The sequence below is a fragment of the Schistocerca nitens genome, chromosome 2, assembly GCF_023898315.1.
Source record: "Schistocerca nitens isolate TAMUIC-IGC-003100 chromosome 2, iqSchNite1.1, whole genome shotgun sequence".
Taxonomy (NCBI): Eukaryota; Metazoa; Arthropoda; class Insecta; order Orthoptera; family Acrididae; genus Schistocerca; species Schistocerca nitens.
This window is the reverse complement of record NC_064615.1, coordinates 825,438,075-825,462,261: the sequence shown is the minus strand read 5'-3', so window position 1 is coordinate 825,462,261 and position 24,187 is coordinate 825,438,075. Positions and strand designations below refer to the sequence as shown.

The 24,187-nt window shown below is 41.9% G+C and overlaps 1 protein-coding gene across 1 annotated transcript in view; it reads left to right on the top strand.

Annotated features, from left to right (window-relative positions):
* The first annotated feature begins 2,179 nt into the window (after positions 1–2,179).
* The window catches only part of LOC126237088 (protein split ends-like), a 373,733-nt gene continuing 351,725 nt past the window's right edge, over positions 2,180–24,187 (top strand). The window contains exon 1 of the mRNA XM_049946892.1: positions 2,180–2,404. Within this exon, the coding sequence (XP_049802849.1) occupies positions 2,322–2,404 (83 nt within the window). The 5' untranslated portion in view covers positions 2,180–2,321. The remainder of the gene's footprint in view (positions 2,405–24,187) is intronic.

Below are 24,187 nucleotides of genomic sequence, written 5' to 3'. Positions count from 1 at the left end.
ATTCACTGCTAGCTAGTAATTATCTAGTGACTCTGCGCATTATTCCAAAATTTTCAGTTATAACCTATGCAAACCTGAACGAGAACGTTGCCCCTAGAAAGTTTAATATTCCAGTACCAACACCGGGCCTTTCCTGAGACGCCAGGGACAGCTCCTTTGGGTAGTTTCTTAAATAGCGGTTCCTCACTGTCGTATATGAAACCAAACAGCTTTACATATTTTCGAGCTACCGACGTTGTAAAATACAGGACACTTATTTGGCACTATATTCACAGCAGAAGAACTGGCACCATTGCTGTCTGACGCAGGGACGCCGCGTGCGCAGCTGTACATCAGGATCTGGTCAGTAGCGCCGTGACGGCAAGCAGCGGAACTACGGACCTTTGCTCATCAGTCCACTGCGGTTGGGCTGCCACGTGTCTGTGTGCTCCGTGTTGCAATGACAAATTTTAGACGATACAAGTGATTCGAAAATGGATCATTCTTTCATAATCCACAGGATATGTCTTTGGTCGAGGCCTCCGAGAGCCATACCTTCTCATGTAAGGACATGGGATGGTTTGTGTTTATTTTAATTTCATGGACTTTAGTGTGATAGACTTGTGTTTCTTTTATGATCTGTGATTTGAATACTACTTTGTTACGTGATTTATTTTGAATTGTTATTAATAGTAAATACACCGCTGAAAGGCAAACATTTTCAACAACGTTACTAGTGTGAAGAAACACAATCCCATCGCTGAAGCAGCACGCGAAATTAACAACTTATTTCAGGGCATACCGCAAATAAAATTGTTAGGATACGTTGATGGCATGATTTCAGAAAAATGTGGAATATAGAGCTTCCAAAACTAAAGGGTAACGTTTCTAATTTACTGAAACATTTCTTAAGGTAAATTTATCAGATCTGTTACATCACACCGAGAAGATGCTTATGATTGAACCTGTAAAGCAAACCGAGGTTTCTTGCAGCACCGCTAGAGCGCGCGGGGCTAGCATTTGCTCGCATTTTAGTGGGTGTGAGAAATGGTCAATTTTATAATAAATAAAATGTATCTAACCCTTTCCTTCTTCCCTTGATTCGAGCTAATGTAAGACACTAAATAAATTTCTACCAAAAAACACCAACGACCTGTACTCAAAGACGTCTGGTAAGCATACAAATTAAACGTCATAAGCGACCAGACGTACAAATATTGTCATATTTGTTTCAGGTGTGCGCATCAGTCAGTGTAATTCTGTGTACTACGTACAAATGAATGGACTTCCTCATCGCGAAATGTATCAATTTTGTCCCCTCAACCGAAGTATTAGCACTGTTTCTATTAGACCAACTAAATGAAACTCCAGAGGCTTATTTTAAAAATTAAGCTCCATTAGGCAAGAAATCACAAGTTCTATGTTATGTGTAGTGTCTCTCTAGCTGTACGTAAGGTTTACTTACAGTGCTGCAAGTAATTGTCTCTATAGCTGACTATAGAAATAGCGACTTTGGGTATGGCTGCTGATGTATAGATCTTAAACGACTTACCAATGAACACACAAAATCTCAAAGGAAATTCAAAGTTAAGTAAATTTTCTCTAGCCGTACATTTTGTGGATCGTTACGAAAGTTCTGAATGTGCTAACCACGAAATGCTTTTTCGGATGGCTAGTGTTAAATGATTTTAACTAAAAATATTTTTATTAAGAGTTTACGGCAAAGACTTAAGTCATTAAAATACGTTGTTCAAACAGCTGTAATACAAGTAAATAACAGGGCAATCCGAATACATTAACTTCCGATTCACGCTTCCAGTTCTTATCCTCTCTTTGAGAAATATCGTTTCACTGCAACCACAAAAAGCGTTGTATTCTCTAATTCCACATTGCATAAACAAGTTTTGCATTGATGATAGCACGAAGTGTTGAACAAAACTGATTAACGACAACAAGTACGTTACTGTACAGAGCACGGGGCAGCACAGCGACGCTTCCCTATACAGCCCTGTTCTGCACTCTGAATTCGACCCGATCTGATCTCCTTCCCCGGTGGCGGCCTCCCCTCCGTGACACTCTAGCAGTGGACTCGTCCAGTCGGCTGCGCAACTCGCGCGAAGCAAGTTCATTCCCGCCAATGCGACGTAGCGTCCCAGTCGGCGAGCCTAGCAAGGTTTTCGTTCTGATCCCGCCACGGTGACGTCACTCAACTGTAGATTAGTGTGGAGAACCACAGCAGTAATGTGTTGTGCAGGAATCGCCGGATTTATTATGTTTCGTGCGTACGTTTTCCTGCCGAGAGAAGCTACGTGAAGGTTCCCCGATGAAGAGTTCAGCGCAAGATGGTTAGAGAGACTCGTCATCTGTGGGTCGGAAATTTGCCGGAGAATATCCGTGAGGATCGCATCCGAGAACATTTTAAACGGTATGTTGTTTGGTGCCAAGGGAAAAATGGTGGTGATACCAGATCAGCATCATCGAGTGTTGTTGTCTTAGGTGTTTTTTGTTGTCATGGTGTTGTGGATGTGCTAGAAGGTGCCAGTGTGTGCAGTGTTTCACGACGTGAGTTGTTTTCAGCTTCGGAATCTCCGACAGCGAACATCGAACTCAGACCTGCCTACTCCGGACGCCGTGAGTCCTAACGAACAACATAAACACAGATCATTTGTTTTGGATTGCTCCTTTTTATTATTTCAGTCTATGATGTTATTTGTGTAGTAACTAATTTTGAAACAACAGTTTCGTCAATGCATGCTTCCCCACCTTTATAAATGTCTTCTGTTGTTTTGGTGTTTAGTTCCTCGAATTGTATGTAATCGTGGAATTTCAGATTGAGCAATACCCACGTATAAGGTCGCATTTCAATATTTTCTCTATAGTGATAATGTTACAGTTTTTAGTATCTTATTACACAGTTTCTTTCTTCAGTGGTTCTCATTTTATGTTTTAACGTGCAAGACAAGTCGCTAGTGTGAAATTCCAGAAGCACAGCACTGGGGGATAAAATCAGACTAAGCACCGCTAACTGTTATGCGTGTGATTTTAATTTTGTTTTGAAAGTGATACAGAGGAGGCGGCAAACATGTATGACGTAGTATGGTGGGGGCGCTGTAGCTCTCGAATGCGGAAAGCCCGAAGATAGGATGCAGATATGGCAGCAACATAGTAGATACATTTAACTAATCTTAGCTTTCAGGTTAATGGTGTTTATTCGTAGTGGCTGTCACTCTGTAAATTGTGAAGGAATTGTCAGGTCCTTTTTTGAAATTGGCTTGTTATCTATTCATCGAAATGCGATCCATCCACGTCATGTATACACATTACATATGATATGTCCAGTGGTCTGTTGTATTCGTTTATAGATTTTCAGAATATCTGATGTGCCGCCCACTGTGTAAATCACCACTCCCTCCCCTTTCTGCTATCATTTCTTTAAAAACTGTCATGCATCATTGCTTGGTGAATTAGAGGCAAGGGGGTATTATATTCAAACAGCTTATGCTTCATAATAATAAATATTTGGCAGTCAAGTATTTAGCAGTTATAATTTTTGTAACTCTCTCTCTCTCTCTCTCTCTCTCTCTCTCTCTCTCTCTCTGTTAGTGGTGTTATGTAATCCTTTATTTCGTAGCGAGCAATCTTTGAAACTGTATAGGAAGATATGGTTAACATATAGTGTACAATCAGGGTTTCTGCCGATGTCAAGTTCACTTATATAGAATGTTTATATATTCTAGAATGTTTTGTGGTAGGCTGTCGTGCAAATTATCAATCCTACATATCTTTGTCATATTTTTCTGTGTGTGATTCGTGAAAGATCGAGCTAATTTTCGCAAATAGCAATCCATTATTGAATAAGTGACATTTATCATAGATTGGTTTAGAATACGACGATTCAGATATGTAAGGCAGTTCATATACGTTTCGCGATATATATTGAACCATGGCCACAGAGATTAGGTTGTGTCTGAAGTGACGACGAATGACGAATCCACATAACTGTTACGCACTTTACACAAAACACATGGAAATTTTAAGATGGTAACTTAAATGTGTTCTTCATTGGTTCTTAGACGCCAAGCCGTACTTGCTTCATTTAGATCACGTTTCGAGTATCCCTTCAAAAGTTCAGTGAAGGCAGCCATAGTAATGGAAATCATATCGTAAAGATGGTTTGCAGTATCTACGCCATAGGCCGAAGAACGTGAGGTACACATTTTGTACAGACTGTAACTTTCTAAATGAGTTTTGTTTACTAAACTGGTAACCTTGTTATGGTGTTTTACGTTTGTTGAAATTTTTAATATATGCTATTTCTCACGACCAGTGGCAACCGGGAGAATGTTGTAAAGCATCCCGCAAATAACCAGAAGTTATTTTGTGTGTGATTTTGTAGAAGCAAGATGCATAGTGAACTTGGGTGGCTTAAATTTGCAGTTCCTTATTTGAGACTATTTGTAAATATTGTTTTGTCTGCGTGTTTAAAGTCTGCCCACGGTTGTATTTGGTAGGGGTAAGACTAATGAACATAATTTTGACAAGTGACACTCACCTACACTGTAAGCGCGCAGTAAGTTGTTATTCTTTTAACTGTAAGACCGAAGAGTATGCTGCTGCCACCAAGACATTGTTCGTGGCAAACAGGTTATGGCCAGTACACACCAGTTATTCGCAGCGTGTATCATTACTTTTCTGCAATGTGTTAGTTGCCTATGAACGAACGCTAAGTACAAATGAATTACAGACAAAATTTGCAAATAGAAAACTGCATAGGCTTAGTGTTCACACACACGTCAAATGGGTCTCTGTAAGCTATACTGGATAAATACCGAGTGACAACCTATTTGTGAACGTTTCTTCCAAATTTTGATATGAGATTTATGAAGCTGAAATAGTTAAATGTGAAATACTGCGTATCTCTTTGGAGACGATTTGCTACATGCCCTACTATTTGTCCAGTTTCCTTAACAGAAAATAATTTCATCTTTTCATTTACGAACGCTATGGTTATTTATTGTTCTGGAATACAGTATTTGTGATCACATATTAGTAATGCATCTTTTGATATGTCTATTGATTAATTTCATGTTTATGGTATTTTGCATAGCGCTCAATTGAGTACAATATTTGCGTGCTAACAAACCCCGGAGTTCATGTACTTTGTCTGTTGGTGGTAAATGCAATATTTGTGTCTGACAACATGAGTTTCTTTCCTGACAAATTTTTATCCGTATGTCACTCATTGTACTCATTAGGATAGATTGTTGAGTAAGTCTGAGTAATAGGCCAAGAACGCAATGCCATATTTGCGCGTATGTCTTTCGTCTAATTCTTTATATTGGTGTAGGCATTTCGTAGTGACGGGATGTTTATCATGGTATTCAGTGACTTAAGTTGCCACCTTCTTATGTTATATTGAAATCTGTTTCCACTGAATTTGTATTTTAGTTTCTTTTATCACACTTTATATTCATCTCATACAAGGACTCCATTAACACTGAGGGCTTTTCTAGAAAGGGTTCCAATCCATAACACGTAGATTTACTGACCAAATGGGAATCGCTTTGCTGTAGTATTATTTTAAGGACTGTAGTTCACCAGTTGTAAAGAGTTTGTAAAATGTAAAACAGTGAAACCAGATAAGTTTAGTGTGGACTCACGCATAGTATTTATAAAATAGATTCACAAGTCTGATTTTCAGTGATTATTTAAGATAATTACGTTTCAGAGGAATACAATTTTTGGAGCAGTTAGTGGTCTTGTTGCTTGGGCGATTCGCAGATGTCTTCAGTTTTAGTATACGATTTTGCCCTGGTAATTAAAAGTAGATACAAACTTGGGTATCACTTATCATTAATTGTTGCACCGAGTATCCATAATCGATAGTGTGTGTTTTGTTTAGCAGTCAGTAGCGACTACCTCAGTTCCCTTGGTTACCCACAAAACCGTATCTAGTTTGTCCGTACTTCATTGCTTTTTTTCTAACCCCCATTACGAAATTTTTGTTGATATTACGCTGGTAAGACTAATCAGCGATCATCAATACCCAGTTTCCGTGTTTAGGAGTGGTTTGAAAGTGTCTCACGAAACCTAAAATCATTCCTATTCTAAATTATTCTGTGTAATAAAGGGACACTTCTTTACACCATCTATTGCCGTCTCTCAACTCTCGTGTAACTATCCAATGTCCTGTGGGCAAGTTACTTAACTTCGCAGTAAAGGTATCTTGTATGAATTTTTTCAATTCGGATAAGACATTATCTTCCATGAAGGCATTTCAGTTTTAGCATAGACTATAAATAGCAACGGAGTGTGAACCTGCTAGAAAAGGGAATTTTTGTACCAAAACGTGACGAGGACCAGGACAGTTGCGTTATAGGCATCCTTCTAATTTTTTAATCATCTCATCATGTCTCTAGGACATTTTCACATTTTCATTAAACAGTGCTTCTGCGGTATAGGCACCCTTCTAGTTTTTTGAATCCTCTGATCACGACTCAAGGACATAATCAGATTTTTGGTAAACAGTACCTCTGCGTCGAGGTGATACCCCAAGTTTATAGGCCGTATTGACTGATCAGAAACCTGCGATTAGAAATATTGCGTAAACAGCTAGCACGAGATAGCTTGCACCCACACACTCCCGGTTTTTTTTTTCAGATTAAAACTATATAACGAGGAACTTGTATCAGTATAGTTGCGTGGATACGAGTCATACCGAAATTTCCTAGTTGGAATCCCGCTCAAGTTGAAATTATTGCATATTTTTTTATCACTATTCTAACCCGGAAGAATCTTGCTTCGTGCGTGCGAATCCTCATTATTCTGAATGGAAATTTTGCAGCAGAGTAAATAAAGTTTTAGTATAATGCCAGCCCTTTATTGAAGTGAATGTGTTAAGTGGATTTACGACACTCCTATTGTGTAAGTATCAGGAAATGTGCGTGACAGTACTTCCATTGCTAACTACGTCTTGTGATCGAGTTCAAGTTCACATAGTTCCACGGGGAGTGTCTACTGAACAGTTTCCTTCTTGGTGCCAGTTGTAGATTAATCTTGGAAACCAGTTGGTATTTTGTGACGTCCAACTGAGCTGTAAAACTTCGTCACGCAATTCGTCTCAATTGATGCCGAAGAAATTTGATGCTCACAGTCAGTTTTTATTTGGATACGCTGTGCATCCATTGTGTCAATTATTGTTGCTGTTGTAGTGCATCCAATGCGGAAACTAATAGGATCCCTAACTCGGATGCACATTATTTATATTGGATTGAATTTCAGCATTTGTTCTCGTGCGTCAACGGAATTATAAAGTGTTACTAATTTAAGATTTTTCCACGTTCATTCAAAATCAGATGTAAGGAACCCCAGATTACGTACAACTTGTGGGAGTCCCTAAATAGGAGCAATGGTCAATATTCAGGGATATGACAGGAACGATCATTTATAGAAAAAAGTTAAGTAAACATGGGCTCTAAAATGCATACGTTAAGAGCTATGAGCACTCGTCATCTTCGCTACTGTGAAACATCTTTTTTACTGAACAGCTGCTCATAGCTCTTAAAAGGCATGCATTTTAGAGCCCACGTTTACTAGAGAAATTTTTCTTGATTTGATCCATACTACCTCCTCACAAAATATGGAAAGCAAGGAACTTGCAGTTGAAGAGATTTGTTCCACAGTATCGAAGATGTTCGTTGCTGTCATATCACTGAATATTGACCTTGCCTTTTGGAACACCCTGTATAACTGGCGTCCTAATACCTCCCTAGCCTGAACAGATTCTGTGGAGTACCGTAGCATGCTGTTTGGTTGTTGCTCTATGATAAGTCGCTGCATGCATCCCATAAACGCGGCCAAGTACTGCGATTTGTTATACATGGTTATTGCGAATTCTACGAATTCTGGAGTCATGTGTCCCTACAGAAGTGTTCTTCGACGCTTTTATTTGCACATCTAATGCGTTGTTGTTTCAGTGAACAATAAGGACTGCATAGGGATGACCTTTGCTCCATTTCACGTGCTATGATACATCAACTTCCAAATGAACCATAAGGTTTAGGATGGCGGAATCGTGTCGCGGCATATTCCCGTTGTACTATGTTCGTCACATATCGATGTTTCCGCTCATTGTTTCGGAACAGTAGTGCCAGAGTTTGTGCCAAGCAGTTTTTGGGAAAAGTTGGTGACAATAAAAGTGTATAGTTCAACTCCTGGAGACGTGCTCGGATTGCCTAACGGTTAAGGCGACTGCACCTGCCGGTGTGACAGCAAATTGCAGATAGATAACGGTTTTCGATACTACGCGGAAAGTAATATCATTCAGGCTCAAGCTACCCTCAGCTGGTATAGAAATCATAGGTAATGTCAGTAGTTTATCGTTTGCGTTTCTTACTGCACGATTATCAAATTTTCCCTGTTGTTAAGATGTACATACGTTTATTAATAACCATAACCACGAGGTATGGTGAACAGTGCCAAACGTTATATCAGCACTGTCTTGCATCTTTTACAGGCAAGCACGTTTTGAAGGAGTAGTAGTGACGTCAAAAGAAATTTGTATTTTCATTCGCAGCGCAGAGACACGGAAACAACCGATATCAGCAAATCTCACTCATTATTAGTAAATGCGTGCAAACGAGTATCATTTTACATGATTCGGAACTCATTAGGCTAGTCGGGTCAGTATTAGGATGTTCAGTTACGTGCGTTTTCGCTCGCCACTCCATTCGGTTGCATTGTTCACAGTAGCCTAAACCGTTTGGTTATTACTTCCTAGTCGCTTGCTTTCCTTTTATGTTTCAGCTGCATTGGCTCCTGACTGGACTCACGTCCGTGACGGGTATTCGCCACGCTCTGTTACCCTCCAGTCCAGCCACACCGGCAATTTCTCGATACGAATCGTACCAAGTTGCGACCGGTCTGTATTTCGAGCCAATTTCTCGATACGAATCACACCATTTTTTGAGCGGTGTGTATTTTTTCCACTTAACTGGTTACTACAGACTAGTGCCCATCTTTAGAACACAATATCAAACCGACTGCACGAACCCATTGCATAGGCCGTAAATTATCCCGCAACCATTGCGTGATTACGCCCCTAGTCGTCCTGATTTTCGTTTTCCACTTGTGTAAACTAAGATTTTAGCCGAATTCTGAATGGCTTGTTACACAGAGCCATTTCCGTTTTCCTTTCATTGCCTCTGTCACTAATAATTCATTTGCTCGCTCCCTACTATACAACTCGTTGTGCTGAAATAGTCCCAACTGGTATCCTGTAACTGTCTGTTAGAAAGTATTCTTCATTTTCTAATCATGTGGCCATTAATGACCTTTTGGAACTCGAACTTTCGGTGAGGTGCTGATCATAAGCTTGTCATACTGTTGTTGTTGTTGTGGTCTTCAGTCCTGAGACTGGTTTGATGCAGCTCTCCATGTTACTCTATCCTGTGCAAGCTTCTTCATCTCCCAGTACCTACTGCAACCTACATCCTTCTGAATCTGCTTAGTGTATTGATCTCTTGGTCTCCCTCTACGATTTTTACCCTCCACGCTGCCCTCCAATGCTAAATTTGTGATCCCTTGAAGCCTTAAAACATGTCCTACCAACCGATCCCTTCTTCTAGTCAAGTTGTGCCACAAACTTCTCTTCTCCCCAATCCTATTCAATACCTCCTCATTAGTTATGTGATCTACCCACCTTATCTTCAGCATTCTTCTGTAGCACCACATTTCGAAAGCTTCTATTCTCTTCTTGTCCAAACTGGTTATCGTCCATGTTTCACTTCCATACATGGCTACACTCCATACAAATATTTTTAGAAACGACTTCCTGACACTTAAATCAATACTCGATGTTAACAAATTTCTCTTCTTCAGAAACGATTTCCTTGCCATTGCCAGTCTACATTTTATATCCTCTCTACTTCGACCATCATCAGTTATTTTACTCCCTAAATAGCAAAACTCCTTTACTACTTTAAGTGTCTCATTTCCTAATCTAATCCCCTCAGCATCACCCGATTTAATTTGACTACATTCCATTATCCTCGTTTTGCTTTTGTTGATATTCATCTTATATCCTCCTTTCAAGACACTGTCCATTCCGTTCAACTGCTCTTCCAAGTCCTTTGCTGTCTCTGACAGAATTACAATGTCATCGGCGAACCTCAAAGTTTTTACTTCTTCTCCATGAATTTTAATACCTACTCCGAATTTTTCTTTTGTTTCCTTTACTGCTTGCTCAATATACAGATTGAATAACATCGGGGAGAGGCTACAACCCTGTCTCACTCCTTTCCCAACCACTGCTTCCCTTTCATGCCCCTCGACTCTTATAACTGCCATCTGGTTTCTGTCTTGTCATACTATGTATCCATATTTGAACATCACCATGTTGCCATCCACCACATGTACACAGTAGTGTTCTCATCAAGTAGTTTACTGTATATTTTATAAATTAATCTACTTTGTTGGGTAAGCATGGACAAGAGAATATGCTGTGACATATTCAAAGAAAAGTCAAACCGATACTGCTGAATGCAAATTCCGTGCGCAAATTTGGTGCGCAAATTTGGTGCGAAATTGGGAAGAAATGTAAATCGCTTTGCTGAGAAAATTAACCAACCCAAATGACAATTAACAAGCAAACAGAATAACGAGTGGTTTTTGGAAGTGAAGATGGATTATGTAATGAGTTATTCATCTTCTGCTAGTGTCTGTGGTTGGTTCTGAGGATGTATCTTTTTCATGTGTTCAATTTTATCTTTCGTAACCAAAGAAGCTATAAAATATAAGGAATACAGTATTTCTCATTCGTAACGTATGTGCCAAACTATGTTTTTTACCCAGTATTGTATGCTGTCTTTCATCTCTTTGTAAAAGCCGTAACAACACTCCCAGGAAATTTTTCAAATTTTCTTTAACGTTGATGTTGCTACAGACGACTTTTGTATAGTAGAACCTGGCCTCATGTTGCCGGTTTTCTTGTCGCGCCCCGCTGTGGACGCCTACGCGCCGTTGGTGAACAATGGCGCCCACTTAACCGGATCTAAGGAGGTCACACGCCTGCTGCTCCGTGACTGGCTCCTGTGGCAGGTGAGGCTACCGAATCGAGGGCATCCGGAGCAGACACTGTTAAGCCGTGGCTGCCATTGCTGGCGTTTCTCCGTCATTAACAGTTGATGAATTATCGGACACCTATGTAAAACTGGCCACAGTTCGATGTTCGATCGCCACTGAGGAGCAGAAGACGTCCAGTTACTAGAGACGGATGAATACACACACTTGTGGAATAGTTGCCGATTGAAGCTAGTGCCTGTGATTTCAAGTGATGTGTGACTCACTCTTCCTTGAAAGTACAGTGATTGTCCCGTTATAAGAAGTTGTAAATCTGACTGCATGAGTGGCATCGACGATTATTGCGACAGTAAACGTCCAACGTGAAAAGATGCATCTGGCAACTCTTTGGACCGAAGATCAAAAAACAAACGAGTCTATGCAATTGAAGAAAGTTAATTTCGATGACAGTGTTGTGTAAATAGCTCATGGACTTTGGCCACAAATCATATAAGGGTTTACGAGACACGTGCAACGAGCTTAACCAACATGCATTTGTAGCTGTTAAATGTTTTTTTACACCAAAACAGGTTTACCTGCTGCATATAGTTTGGCGGTCCTAATTTACTGTCGTCGGGTTTTGATGCAGATAATGGCCTTTATCTATATGCTTGACATTATCAAGTTAGGAGGCGATATGGAGTAATGTGGTCACAGAAGTACAACGTCAAACAGCCAAGATCGCTGTAGTTTGCTGAAACTGGTCATCACTGTAAATGCCGTACTATAGCGGTCATAGCTGATGGAAGTTGTACTTCAGTTTCTGCATAAAGCCTTTTATATGTCGCCTCTCAACTTCTTAAATGCCAGTTTTCCAGTTTAATCAGTTAGCGTATTATTTGGTCTCATGATACCGAATTAACCATTCCACCACAGAAAAATCCGAGGTTGTCGCATGAAATCGAACCCGGGTCCTCCGCATCAGTTGGTGGCAACGCTAACCACCAGCCCACGGAGGCGGCAACTTGGTTATACAATATAGGTTTTCACTGGTTTGCCAAAGTGACATCATAGTGACGTCAGTGTATCCCTGTAGAAGACAATGCTCTGCTTACATCGATCTGCTTGTCGTAAGTTGGCATAATCTCATGTATCTGTGAGCGTGCTTGCCTGTCGCCTAGAAAACTAGACGCCTGCCCTGGAGGTGCCGGGAACTTTCACCCGGGTCCTCATGGTCCGTTGTCAAAATGAGTGCCGGGGGTCTTTCCCGTAGTTGAAAGGCAACCGGGACGAGGAATCCGTCGTCCTTGCCGCTACTAGTGCCGCGGCGGATAGAACGGCTACACTCCAGCAGCAGTCAGGCCTTTTAGACCGGTAGCAGTGTGAGGTAGATGAGTTCCAGAACCAACCATCCCTCCTTCGACCTGTCACAGTAGTATTCAGAAACAACACTATAGAGTGGTGCTCAGAACGAAAGTGACGTTGCACCACGTTTTTCTACAGTGTACCCGGACAACATCTGAACTGTGGACTGTTGCGCGGGTGTGATAAAACTAGACTACAAAACTTGTTCAGTGACAGTTACTTCCGTGCGTGCCCTATTTTCAACTAATTTGTCGCGAGGGTTGGTAGCAGAGCGATTTACTGGATTCGTAACGCAATAATCAAGGTAGTGGACTCACGTTTGGGAGGGATATGGCTCGCATTGGTTTCACGTTCAAGAGGTTTGTGGCGAAAATCCGCTCACATCCCCCAGGTTTAGGTTATCCGTGGTATCTTTGCAAGGAGCGTTAGATTACTTTTCCATGTCCTTTAACAGTTCGAACTTGAGGTAAGTCTCAAGCGTCCATGTCGTCGACTTGACTAACTCATGTCTCCATCTGAATTGCTAAATTACATACGTGTAGCTCTTGATTTATTCAGCTAATTTCCGTTTTTGCATTGATTAGTAAAGAAGGCACTCGAGATGTAAGGCACAATTGTAATGTGCTCAATAAGTAAAAACTTTTTACAAAGTTTTCAGATATAATGTACTAGAGCTGAACGTCATGTAGTCGCGCAAACAAAAAAAACAAAGTGTATAAGCAAGTAAGACCTCAGATGTTCATTACCCTTTGAGTATAGTTCGTCATTTTTAATGCTCTTGGCGGAATAATCCAGCGGAAAAACCAGCTGTTAGCTGAGAATTTCATAACACAGTGTGTTTTTATTTTTTGTAACACAGAGTGTACGTAGTACTTTATGTCTGGTACAGTGGTTTTTGCCTTCCAGTAGATGTTGATATTAGTCGATGTATTACGTTTGGAAAATCATATCTTACTAGAAGATTGGATGCACATTAACCGCACATTGTGAGAAACCTGTAGATTTTCTTAAGGATTGTTTGGCTAGTGCTCTCTCTTCAACAGTCATCAAGTTTCAACAAAATACAGCGTTGACAAAATATTATTCATTTCTTTCCCAGCGGCTGGAATATGTCTTCGATGTTAAGTCGCAGGTCTCCTACACGCGCAAAAGCTGGATTTATAAGGCGGCAGCATGGCTGAGGAGAACGTTCATCGCCGCTGATACCTATCGCGCAGCGACATCCCGTTAGCGAGTGTGGCGTGGACTCTTGCGGAACGGGATCAATTTGACCGATCTATTCTCACGTTGTAGGAAACGTGACTGTCCGATCATAGATGTGTGATGACGTAACAAGCGGGTGGGCACGCAGAGGTTATATAACAGTCCAGCGTTGCCACGTCGGACGCCGCCGCCTGCCAGTCTGAGCTTGGCTGCGCTGGCGCGCCGTTGCCACGTTGCAGCGACAGCTGCGCTGCGCTCTCGGACTGGGCTATTTGCTTTGGTCTCTTGCTTGCGCGCTGTCCTGCGCCTCCGGCATGTAGTCTACCGCGTCGGTATCGCATGCAGTGCCCCGCTGTATCACAAACCTGGCTTTCTCAAAACTGGAATACTTCGTGTACAGTACTTCGTTCTTGGTAGTCATAGGATAATTTTAGTTTTTGTACATACGGGAGTCATTCCTGTAGACTGGTGGACATGAACTTTTACACTTGGGTGCTAGGTAGACCAACATAAATTTCTAGAATTGAAGAGATATTGTCGTATGTCGAACGCAAGTTGTATCGAATGTGGTTACTACATATATTGTGGATTTTGTTACACAATTCGTAGTATGAAGAAGATTTTTTTGTCTCAACCAAGTATTTGCAACGCCTACAGAACTGCTAAGAAGTTAAAAATTCGTTGTGTGATTTGGCACGAAATTTCTAACGTTATGATTGTAAATTTCTTCCAGTTATCACCCTTGTTTAGCTGTGAGCAAATTTCTGTGCAACTTCATTTCAGAAGTACACAGTTGGTGCTCTTTGTTAACTAATGCTTTAACATGATGGAGCAACGCAGTCCTGCAATTTAACAGTTGCCGCTGACCATGTTATCGCCCGTGGCTGTTTCGATGGTAGTACAACGTTACACCTGCTGTGGTAACAGAGGAACACGCTGCTTTTTGGCGCCAAAAGACTGCGGACCTATGTAAACCCGGACTCTCCAAATAGTCTCAGTTAAAGTGAATTTCATGCCGTCCGCTTGCACGATGACACAGCCCACGTGTGGTTTCCCTCAGAAACTGTTGTCTTCGGATTTGGGAGGGGGGGGGGGCTTTATTAATATTAGTCGCTGTTTAGCGCGTACAACACTCGATGTTTCGCCATTGGTCAGTGAAATCGTACGACGACTGTGAGCGATCTATTTGACGTTGTTATTACAGAATTGAATGAGTTACAATAAATCTGTGGGAATTCATGTTGGTTTGCACTATGGCTTTTTTTTAGTGAATCTTCCCATTTTTTCTGCATGATTAATAATGTATTTTTTTAGATGTTCAACACATTAATTTACTCTATTCACTGACAGTCTCTTTACAAGGGTTGGACAGAAGTATAGAACATAAAAACCGCAACACATTGCCATGCCAAGTACGCTGTAGGAAACCCTTTGGCGTTCGAAACGGCTCCCAGCTTCACAGAATGGATAAATAGAGGCCTTGTATAGTTTTCAAGGGTATGTAACACCATTATTCCTGCGAAATAACGGCAAGTTCAGGTAACACTGATGGAAATGGATAACAGTCACATCCTTTTCTCTCCAAAGACCATGAAGACTCAATAATACTGAGATCTAGTGACTGAAAGGCCAGCGGAGATGGGACCTTTCAGCCTCGTGCCCACGAAACCATTCTTGGACGATTTGAGCTGTGTGAACAGGAACCCTGTCGACGTGGAACGCAGCATCACCATTGGGGAACAAACGTTTTGCTTTGGGATGGACCAGATCAGTCAAAATGCTTACATAATTCTTGTCAGTTATGCGACATGGCAACTATAGGGCCCATGGAATACCACGATATGCTACGCCGGGTTTCGCTCTTGGGATGTAAACTCTGCCGGATGTTGTAAATAGTGTGAAACAAGACTGACCCGACATAATGACTTTCGTCTATTAGCCCCATTCGCGTTGTTTTAGTGGTGACACGTTTAGCGAATACGACTTGTAGTTCTGCCGTGACTTTTGCAGCTGTCGTCGTTTTAGCTTTCGTCACAGTCAGCCTCGATGACCGTCTGTCTAGATCACTCTACACAAACATTCTTCCGCGTTGTTACTTTGCGAGACCGCTACGGTCGCAGGTTCGAATCCTGCCTCGGGCATGGATGTGTGTGATGTCCTTAGGTTAGTTAGGTTTAACTAGTTCTAAGTTCTAGGGGACTAATGACCTCAGCAGTTGAGTCCCATAGTGCTCAGAACCATTTGAACCATTTTTTTGTTACTTTGCGAATGATGTTTTTTCCGGTTTTCCTGCATGCTTCGATACGATGCCTCCTGTAACAGTGAACAATACGACTTACTTACGAGCACCAACAATTTGCCCACTTTGGAGTTCCCTTAGCTTCGGCATAATGTACTCGTAAACGTACAGAAATCGTTCAGGCCACGACTGACACGACTTACTTCGGACATTGTACAGGTTCCGTTCGTAGGCAAACACAGCAGCGCCACCTGCAGGCTTAGCTAGCTAGCATTTGCGTTTATATTCAAGCATGCTTCGTCGCTGTTTTTCCATATTGTTGCCCAACCCCAATATTCGTGAGTCGTTGAAACCCGAAGGGGGGAAAATGTGTTTATGCACCACATTTCATCTCACTCGTTCTTATTTATTGTACTTTGCTAACTGATTAGCGTAATATTTCCATTTCATAAATTTAGGTAGCTTTGTGGCTCCTACATTATTGTTCTTGGGCGCGTAGTATTCAAAGAGAATGATTTGTCTCGGAATATCAAAAGCTTCGCCGTACAGCTTTATGAACTTGTCAAGGGGAATAGCTCTATTTCAGTTACGTTCTCTCTCCTACTAGATCGGGTGAACAGGTCTGAGTTCCATCCTTAGTAAATTGCATTTCAGGCTGTTGCATTTTTTTTTTACTAGGGCAGTTTTGTTGCAATTTTCATTGTAGATAAAAGGATGTTAGCCTTGATGCTTCACTTTCAACGGAACAGATGGTTAAGTGTTAGAATTACTTGCCACAGCACCTAGCTTGACACTTTACTATCATTAAAAAGGTACAGTGTCAGTTCTTTCGGGCATGCATGTCAGAAAGAACAGACCACTGCGTCGATCCGCAGCCGTATATGTATACACTTGACGAAAGAAATTTCAGACTTTTGCTGCAATAAGACATTCAAAGAACTCATTGGTGACAGATGAAATATTTCAATTCCCTATTGCAACAAAATTTGGAAATTTTTTTCGACAAACGCTTTCTTGTCATGTCGTAACGACGTTTTACACAGATTTGTATTGTGTGTGATGTGTCTTGGCGAACCTGCTTCATACATTCAGTGCTACATCATTCTCTGGCGATACCGTACCTCTGAAGTGGACTCCAAGGAATAGAACTAATGTTTTTAACCCAACCCCCTTGCATATATATGCTGCAGTACCATTCAGTTATGTGTCAAATACTTGAGCCTTGCAAGTAGGAGGTGGCCTACGTTTTAGAACTCTGAATAGAAGCTTCAAGGTGAGCCTCCATTTCTCACTTTAAAACGTCCAGACAATCATAACATTTCGTAGTATGGGGCAAATTGCACGGATTGCTTTCGTTTCTAGCTTAATACGTCTTTGTTGCAGACATCTCCGAAATGTCTATGAAGATTTTAAAACACACACATTTGTCCCTGTTCTCTTACAAAATCTTTCCAGCGATGTTGGCAAGCCCGTTTTACGGGTGAACGGTGTGGCGTGACAGCTGCGCCGGATGTTCAGTCGACTGTTGTTTACAGCGCTACGGAAGGGGCTTTTCCTGCATGCAACACCCCCCCCCCCCTTTTTTTTCTTCCGTAGTTGACTGCCATATGCTGCGCGTACAATGAAAGGCGCTTACTGTGCGCAGACTGGGGCTGCGTCCCAAATAACGTAACATTTAGCTATATATACATATTAGGACATTGCTGTGTTGATCATTCTGATTGTTCGGGCGTCACAATTTACGCAAGCACATGTGTGATACTTTGTTTCCGTGACTGTGTTAAAATGTAAATAAAACTACAACGAATCAGTCCCTAATGTAATCTTTTTTATTTGCGACACATTCGAAGGCGTTTCCACAAACATCAAGTGACAGTTTGAGTAGTTAGCTCAGGTGTGTTGTTGTGCATTGTTACTTGGAAACCACCGATCTTGTAATATCTGCAGTCCCGTGCTGCTTCATTACGTACACTCCTCTGTATATTTCGACATCGTTGGCTCCCCAGGGACAGAGCACCTGAGTCAAACACCCGATTGTTGAACAAAGCCTCCGAGACTCGTCATAAATTAAAAAAGAAACTTTAAAATTTTCGCACTAATCGCGTTGTGGTCTGAGTCAAGAATGGAAGACCCAATATGGTATCGGTAACACCGTGTTCTAGGATTCTCGCTATTTTTTTCGCAGTGAATTTGGCGTGACATCCATTCTCTTATGGAAACCAGTCTGTTTGTAAAATGAAGAATATGAAAAAAGGTATGTATTTAAGTCTGACGTAAGTTACTTTTCATGATTTAGTATACGAACGTAAAAGCTAGCGCCGTTTGTCTATTTGTGCAGTCGATAACAGAACTGGCCTCGTCTGTACTGCAACAGGCGGACGCGCTCCGCCGACAAAGGCCAAAGGTCACCGTGAACGCTAAAAGGGGTCATGTTTTCTCAGGATATCGCCAAATATTTACATTTTGCGGAAGCGCGTCACAGTAGAGATGCCTCCATTCTGTTGGGGAGGCAAGGCGTGCCTGTGCCTTTGCCGTGGGAAACGCAACGCAGTCCCAAGCAGTCCCAATGCCACAGCACGCGGTGCCAGTGGTAATACTACGCAAGGAAATGGGAACATTTCTTGGAACACTCGTTTGTAGTATCTTAGTGGGCCGTAGATAGAATGGATTATCAGTAGTTTCAGCAGAGAGAAAGCGAAAATGACCACTCGGGCTATTAATCTCGGTATCGCAGTGCAGTACTTGAGGCGGATCGAGAATGAGTACAAAGATTCCCTTGTTAGGCAACTGATTCATGTGTGCTCTTGCGACATGTGGACTGCATTATCTTCACCAACATTAGACTTCGTTTGTGCCAACACGCTCAGACTCCATAGATTGGAGAGAGAGAGAGAGAGAGAGAGAGAGAGAGAGAGAGAGAGAGAGAGTGAGTGAGTGAGTGAGTGAGTATGTGTGTTGGGGATGAAAAGGAGGGGGGCCGTATGTGCGCGCACCATCTTCTAGACACGGGTAAATGCTGCTAAAGGTAACACATTGCACGCCTGTGGAACGGCCACAATTCACTTCTCTGGACATTTATAGTATCTCGTTTCAAGGAAGGATGCCTGTTAAGCCTCTGAAAACAAACCAAAGGCTGAGCTGATAAATAGCACCACCCAAAAAAGATCTAATCACTTGTCTTCTTTGTAGTGTTTCTAAAATGAGAGAGGTGTCGCAGTGCTTAAGACAGCAGACACGCTTTCGGCACACGTGGAGTTAAATGCTCGTCCGGCTATCATGTGTCTGATTTTTCTGTGTTTTTCACGCAAATCACTACAGCGCCACCTTAGTTCCTAAAGTAAACTGACTGCTACCTTACCTCACTCTTCATCATCTCACCTCGCTGACGACAAGATGTTAGATTTTTAACCCCAGCTCCCTCTCCCCGGTCATTTGCGCTCGATATCATAGTTGACTTTCCTCCACATAAATATACTACTTATACAAGAAGAGAATAGAAGCTTTCGAAATATGGTGCTACAGAAGAATGCTGAAGATTCGATGGGTAGATCACATAACTAATGAGGAGGTATTGAATAGAATTGGAGAGAAGAGAAATTCGTGGCCCAACTTGACTAGAAGAAGGGATCGGTTGGTAGGGCATATTCTGAGGCATCAAGGGATCACCAATTTGGTATTGGAGGGCAACGTGAAGGGTAAAAAACGTAGAGGGAGACCAATAGATGAATACACTAAACAGATTCAGAAGGATGTAGGTTGCAGTAGCTACTGGGAGATGAAGAATGCACAGGATAGAGTAGCATGGAGAGCTTCATGAAACCAGTCTCAGGACTGAAGACCACAACAACAATTAAGTGTAATGCTTCCCTGACATGTACCATTCACAGAGACATTGTTAACATTGGCTTAGGCATGTGTAACTGTTCTGAAATTTCTCTAATAGAATGTGTGAATTTATGGACCCCCTAAAATTGTTTCATTTGAACTCCCAGTTATCTCCTTGACTCATCTGACGGAATGGTCATTTATCACAGTGAAGTGTAGTGCCTGCACTTATTATCCAGTGTTGATTAGCAAGATTTCACACAGAGGGAATACACTGTGATGCATAGACATGATTGACAGTACAGTGTATATAACAAAACAAGCAGCCACATTTCTGCCATAGTGTCAAACAGCCTGCCCACTAACAAACTGGATGCTCCTACCTCGGACCATTTGCCTGTTATCTCTTGAATTTAATGATAGATGTGGCAGATGTAGAAAATGGGAAGGAATTTGCACATTCATTTCCAACTCTTCCCCCCCCCCCCCCTGCCCACCTGCCCAGGATAGAGTATCGTGGAGAGCTGCATCAAACCAATCTCTGGACTGACCACAACAACAACTACTACTATACCTCTACGCGAGCAATTGGCGTCGGTGGCTTCGTAACTTTTTAAGTGGTTTCTTTCGTGATAACACTGTCACATGGTTTCTTTCGGCTAATAGTACTAGCAAACCACTCGATATACTGGTGTACTAACGTGGGGACGGCGGTTTGCTTCTCGAGCCTTTGACCCCTATGTATTTGTCCTCATAGCGTTAATGCGGACTTCAGCCATATCCGTTCAAGAGCAGCGAAGCCGTACAGCAAGCAAATCTTGTTGGCACGCGCCGCTCTGATCCTATTAACGAGAATAGTAGAGTCGGCTTTGGGAAGTCTCCAAATACTGGTAGGAATTTATATCCAGCCTCCGATCATTCGTTACTGTTTTCGTGGAGGCTTTTCGTTCAGGATTCTAAAACTTCGGATTTGGACCACACTGTTCCACGCCATTGAGAAATGTGAAAGTAATAAAATCGAACAAAGAGGCTTAGATTACTAGAATTTCAAACAAATAAAACAGACGAGAAAAGAAGTCGATTGGAAACTTGGGCAAGAATCAGTGTGGTTCGTGGGTAGTACTGAGGAACGTGAATGTCATAGGTAATATGGCAGTGGAAAGATTGATGGAGCTGAGAAGTGCGGAAGAAAGCATCTGAACATACAGGTGCAGATCATTAGACTTGCCATGTAATGTGTGTTCACCGATGAAGTAAGTGAAACGAGAAAGAAATAGGAAAATAACCTACTTGGCCAAATGCTGGGAAAGGAATGTATCTTCATCTTTAGATTTCAGAAATGTCGACCTTTGTTATCGTCGCTTGCTTAGGAAAGTGGCATTGTACAGTATATGTAGAAGTAATTCAGTTTACAAAAACAAATATCAGTTTTTTTCGGCACAGCTGAAACATGAACTATTGCAGCTCGTATGTGGACTTAACTGTGGTCCAGGATGTGCAGAACGCTGTCAGTCTAGCTTTCTCCAGTCGTAGCGTGGGAAGCTGTTACGGACATTACTTGTTCCAGCTTCATCGAACTGTATCTGTACACTGTGGCTTGGTTCACCCACACACTCGTAGCTAGTGCAAAACGCAACACACCGAAAACGTTAAAGTGCGACTTAGAAAAAGAGCTCTAAGTTTACAAAATTGTTAAAGCTTTCGTGGCCACTTGTTGACGAACGGCCTATTTGCTTCAGTCTCGGGTTCTTCGGCCGACGTTGTTTGCAGTAGGTACTGGGAGATGAAGCAGCTTGCACACGATAGAGTAGCGTGGAGAGCTGCATCAAACCAGTCTCTGGACTGAAGACCACAACTAGTACAGCAACTATACTTCTACGAGGCAGAATTCAATAGACAGCTCTAAGTTTGCCCGATCTAAGCTGCTTTTCGACGCTCATGTCACGCATTCAGGAAATGACGTCACATGTAGTCTCTGAGAGGTATGTATTACAGACGATTCACGGATAGAAGGAAATCCATTTTTTATCGGATGGCACCCTTCTCGGGAAGAGCAGCAGCCAAAGAGCTAACGGGCCCATGAAAGCAGTGTCCGGAGTCCTTGCGTTGCTGTGTTTCACCTGTCTACTAGTATTAAAAAGGAAATAGTATACGCTGGCGTCATCACTCTCACTGACAAACACACAGAAATAATACACCTCTCCTACTTCCAGTATAGGGGCATGTTCTGCTTTATACCGTGGAAGAAAGTAGTATTGAAATTTGCTGTTCCATAGACGGAGAAATCTGGAGCGTGCTATTATCCACGCGATCGAGTAATGCACTGGGTTCGGATTAATATCTTCCGTGCTTGGTTTGATTGAATATCACCATTTCCTCCTTAGTTTTGAAAATAGTATGAAATTGTTGGTTTTCTTCTGAGATAAACAGCCTGCTAGACATTGTTCGTAGCCAAAACTCAAGTGTTTGTGATAAATTGTACGGAAGCGAAATATTCTTGTAATCTTGACTACCCCTTCTCACGTTTCCCACTTGCACAAATAGACAAGAAGGGAGCGTTGTGGGGATCTCCAAAAGCAAGCAACTGGAAACCCCGTTCAAGTATGAAACATGGAAGGAATTGTCATGGTGTCGGTAGTTAGTACGTGACATTGAATGATTTTCACGTGTGAACAAGAAAACAAACACACGTAGTTATAAAAAAAAATCAGTTTAAAAGAATGCGGAAAATACGCGTGGTAGGATTTTTTCGTTCACGGCAGACAGTATGAAAAAATGTCATACATATGTAACGTACCTCAAATTTCTAACACGGTTTGCGCTACAGACCTTCACATATGCAGGATGACCCAAAAGTCTATAAACGTTTTAAACTTAAATACTTCACGGAATACTGTAGGCAGAGAGGTAAAAATTGACACACGTGCTTGAAATGGCATGAAGTTTTATGGAAACAAAAAGTACGCAAAATGACCAACAGGCGGCGCTTCATATGACTGAGAACAATAATTAGCGTAAAAATTGATTTTTGCCATGGCAATGTTCTCTATAAAAAATGCTCAACATGCCGACCGTCTTTCCTCAACAATGTCTGTAGTCGAGGGACAGTGATGTGAACAGCACTGTACATCGTATTAGTAGGTATGGTAACTGCCACTGGATGTTCTCTTTCAGCGTTACTAATGAGATCGGATGATCGCACAAGACTCGAAACTTCACGTATCCCCACAGCCAATAGTCGCACTCGTTGAACTCTGGTGACCTGGGAGGTGAAGCATGACGGAAGTGGTGGCTCGGCATGCGATAATCACCAAACTATGTGCGCAAGAGATCTTTCACACAAGTAACAATATGGTGTGGAGCGCCGTCCTGCATAAATCTTACCCTTCAGAAGATGTTTATCAGCTAGGCTAGGAATGATGCTATTCTGTCAAATGTCGTCGTACCTCACAGCCGTCACACTAACAGTTTGAAAAGTAGCACCCCGCACTTTCTCGCAGAAAAAGGGTCCGATCACGATTGATGTAAATCCACACCACACCGTGATTTTCTCGTAATGCAACGGGGTTTCCATGACAGTTCTAAAATTTTCAGTAGCCCAAATTCTGCAGTTGTGGGTGTTTACAGACCTTCGGAGCGTGTAATGGGCTTCTTTGGAACCCCATGTTTGGAAGTGCCAATATCGCAACTGCTCACTGCGTCACAAAATACGTGGATAACAGTTCATTAAGACGCTGGGTTTTCTACGAGTAGCATTGGAAGATACTGACCTGTTGCTGTCCAACGCCATATGTGTATTGGTATTTGTAATTTTGGCCTTAAAAAAATCCCCTGTTATTTCAGATGTGTGTGTCAAGTTTTACCTCTCTACGTACATATTACTTGAATAACTGCATTTTCAAATGTTATCGGACTTTTGGATCACCCACTAAATCGGAAACAAGCATAAGCATGCCTATCTGCAAATATTATTTGTCTGTAATGTCCAGTGAAAATTTTATGTTGGGGTATCTAACAAACTCCTTACATCACTTACGGTGAAGTAACTAAATTCGAGCGAGTAAATAGTTGCGGGTCATTGTCTAAATATTATTTTGCTTACGCAGGATGATTATTGCAAGCAAATTCTATCGGATCTGAGTTTCATTAGCTAATCGCATGTCCTTGGGCCATGTAAATCAGTGCAGATCAAGAACGGAATGCAGTGGGCCTTCAAGATTCTTCCGTCCCGAAGGCACATCCTTGAGCTCGTCGTCAGGCAGTCCACAACAAACGGATCCTGCTCTCGCGTTAATACTAGAGCACCGAGACTTTTAGCTGTTACATAGATCTGCTTCTCTATATTTCGCACACCGTACAGCGAGATAGAAAGGTAGCAAACGACTACTGATTGCTCATTACACATAATGCAAGCTTCGCAGCAAAGAATGGGCGCAGGTAATAAAAGGCGCCGGCCGAAGTGACCGTGCGGTTCTGGGCGCTACAGTCTGGAACCGAACGACCGCTACGGTCGCAGGT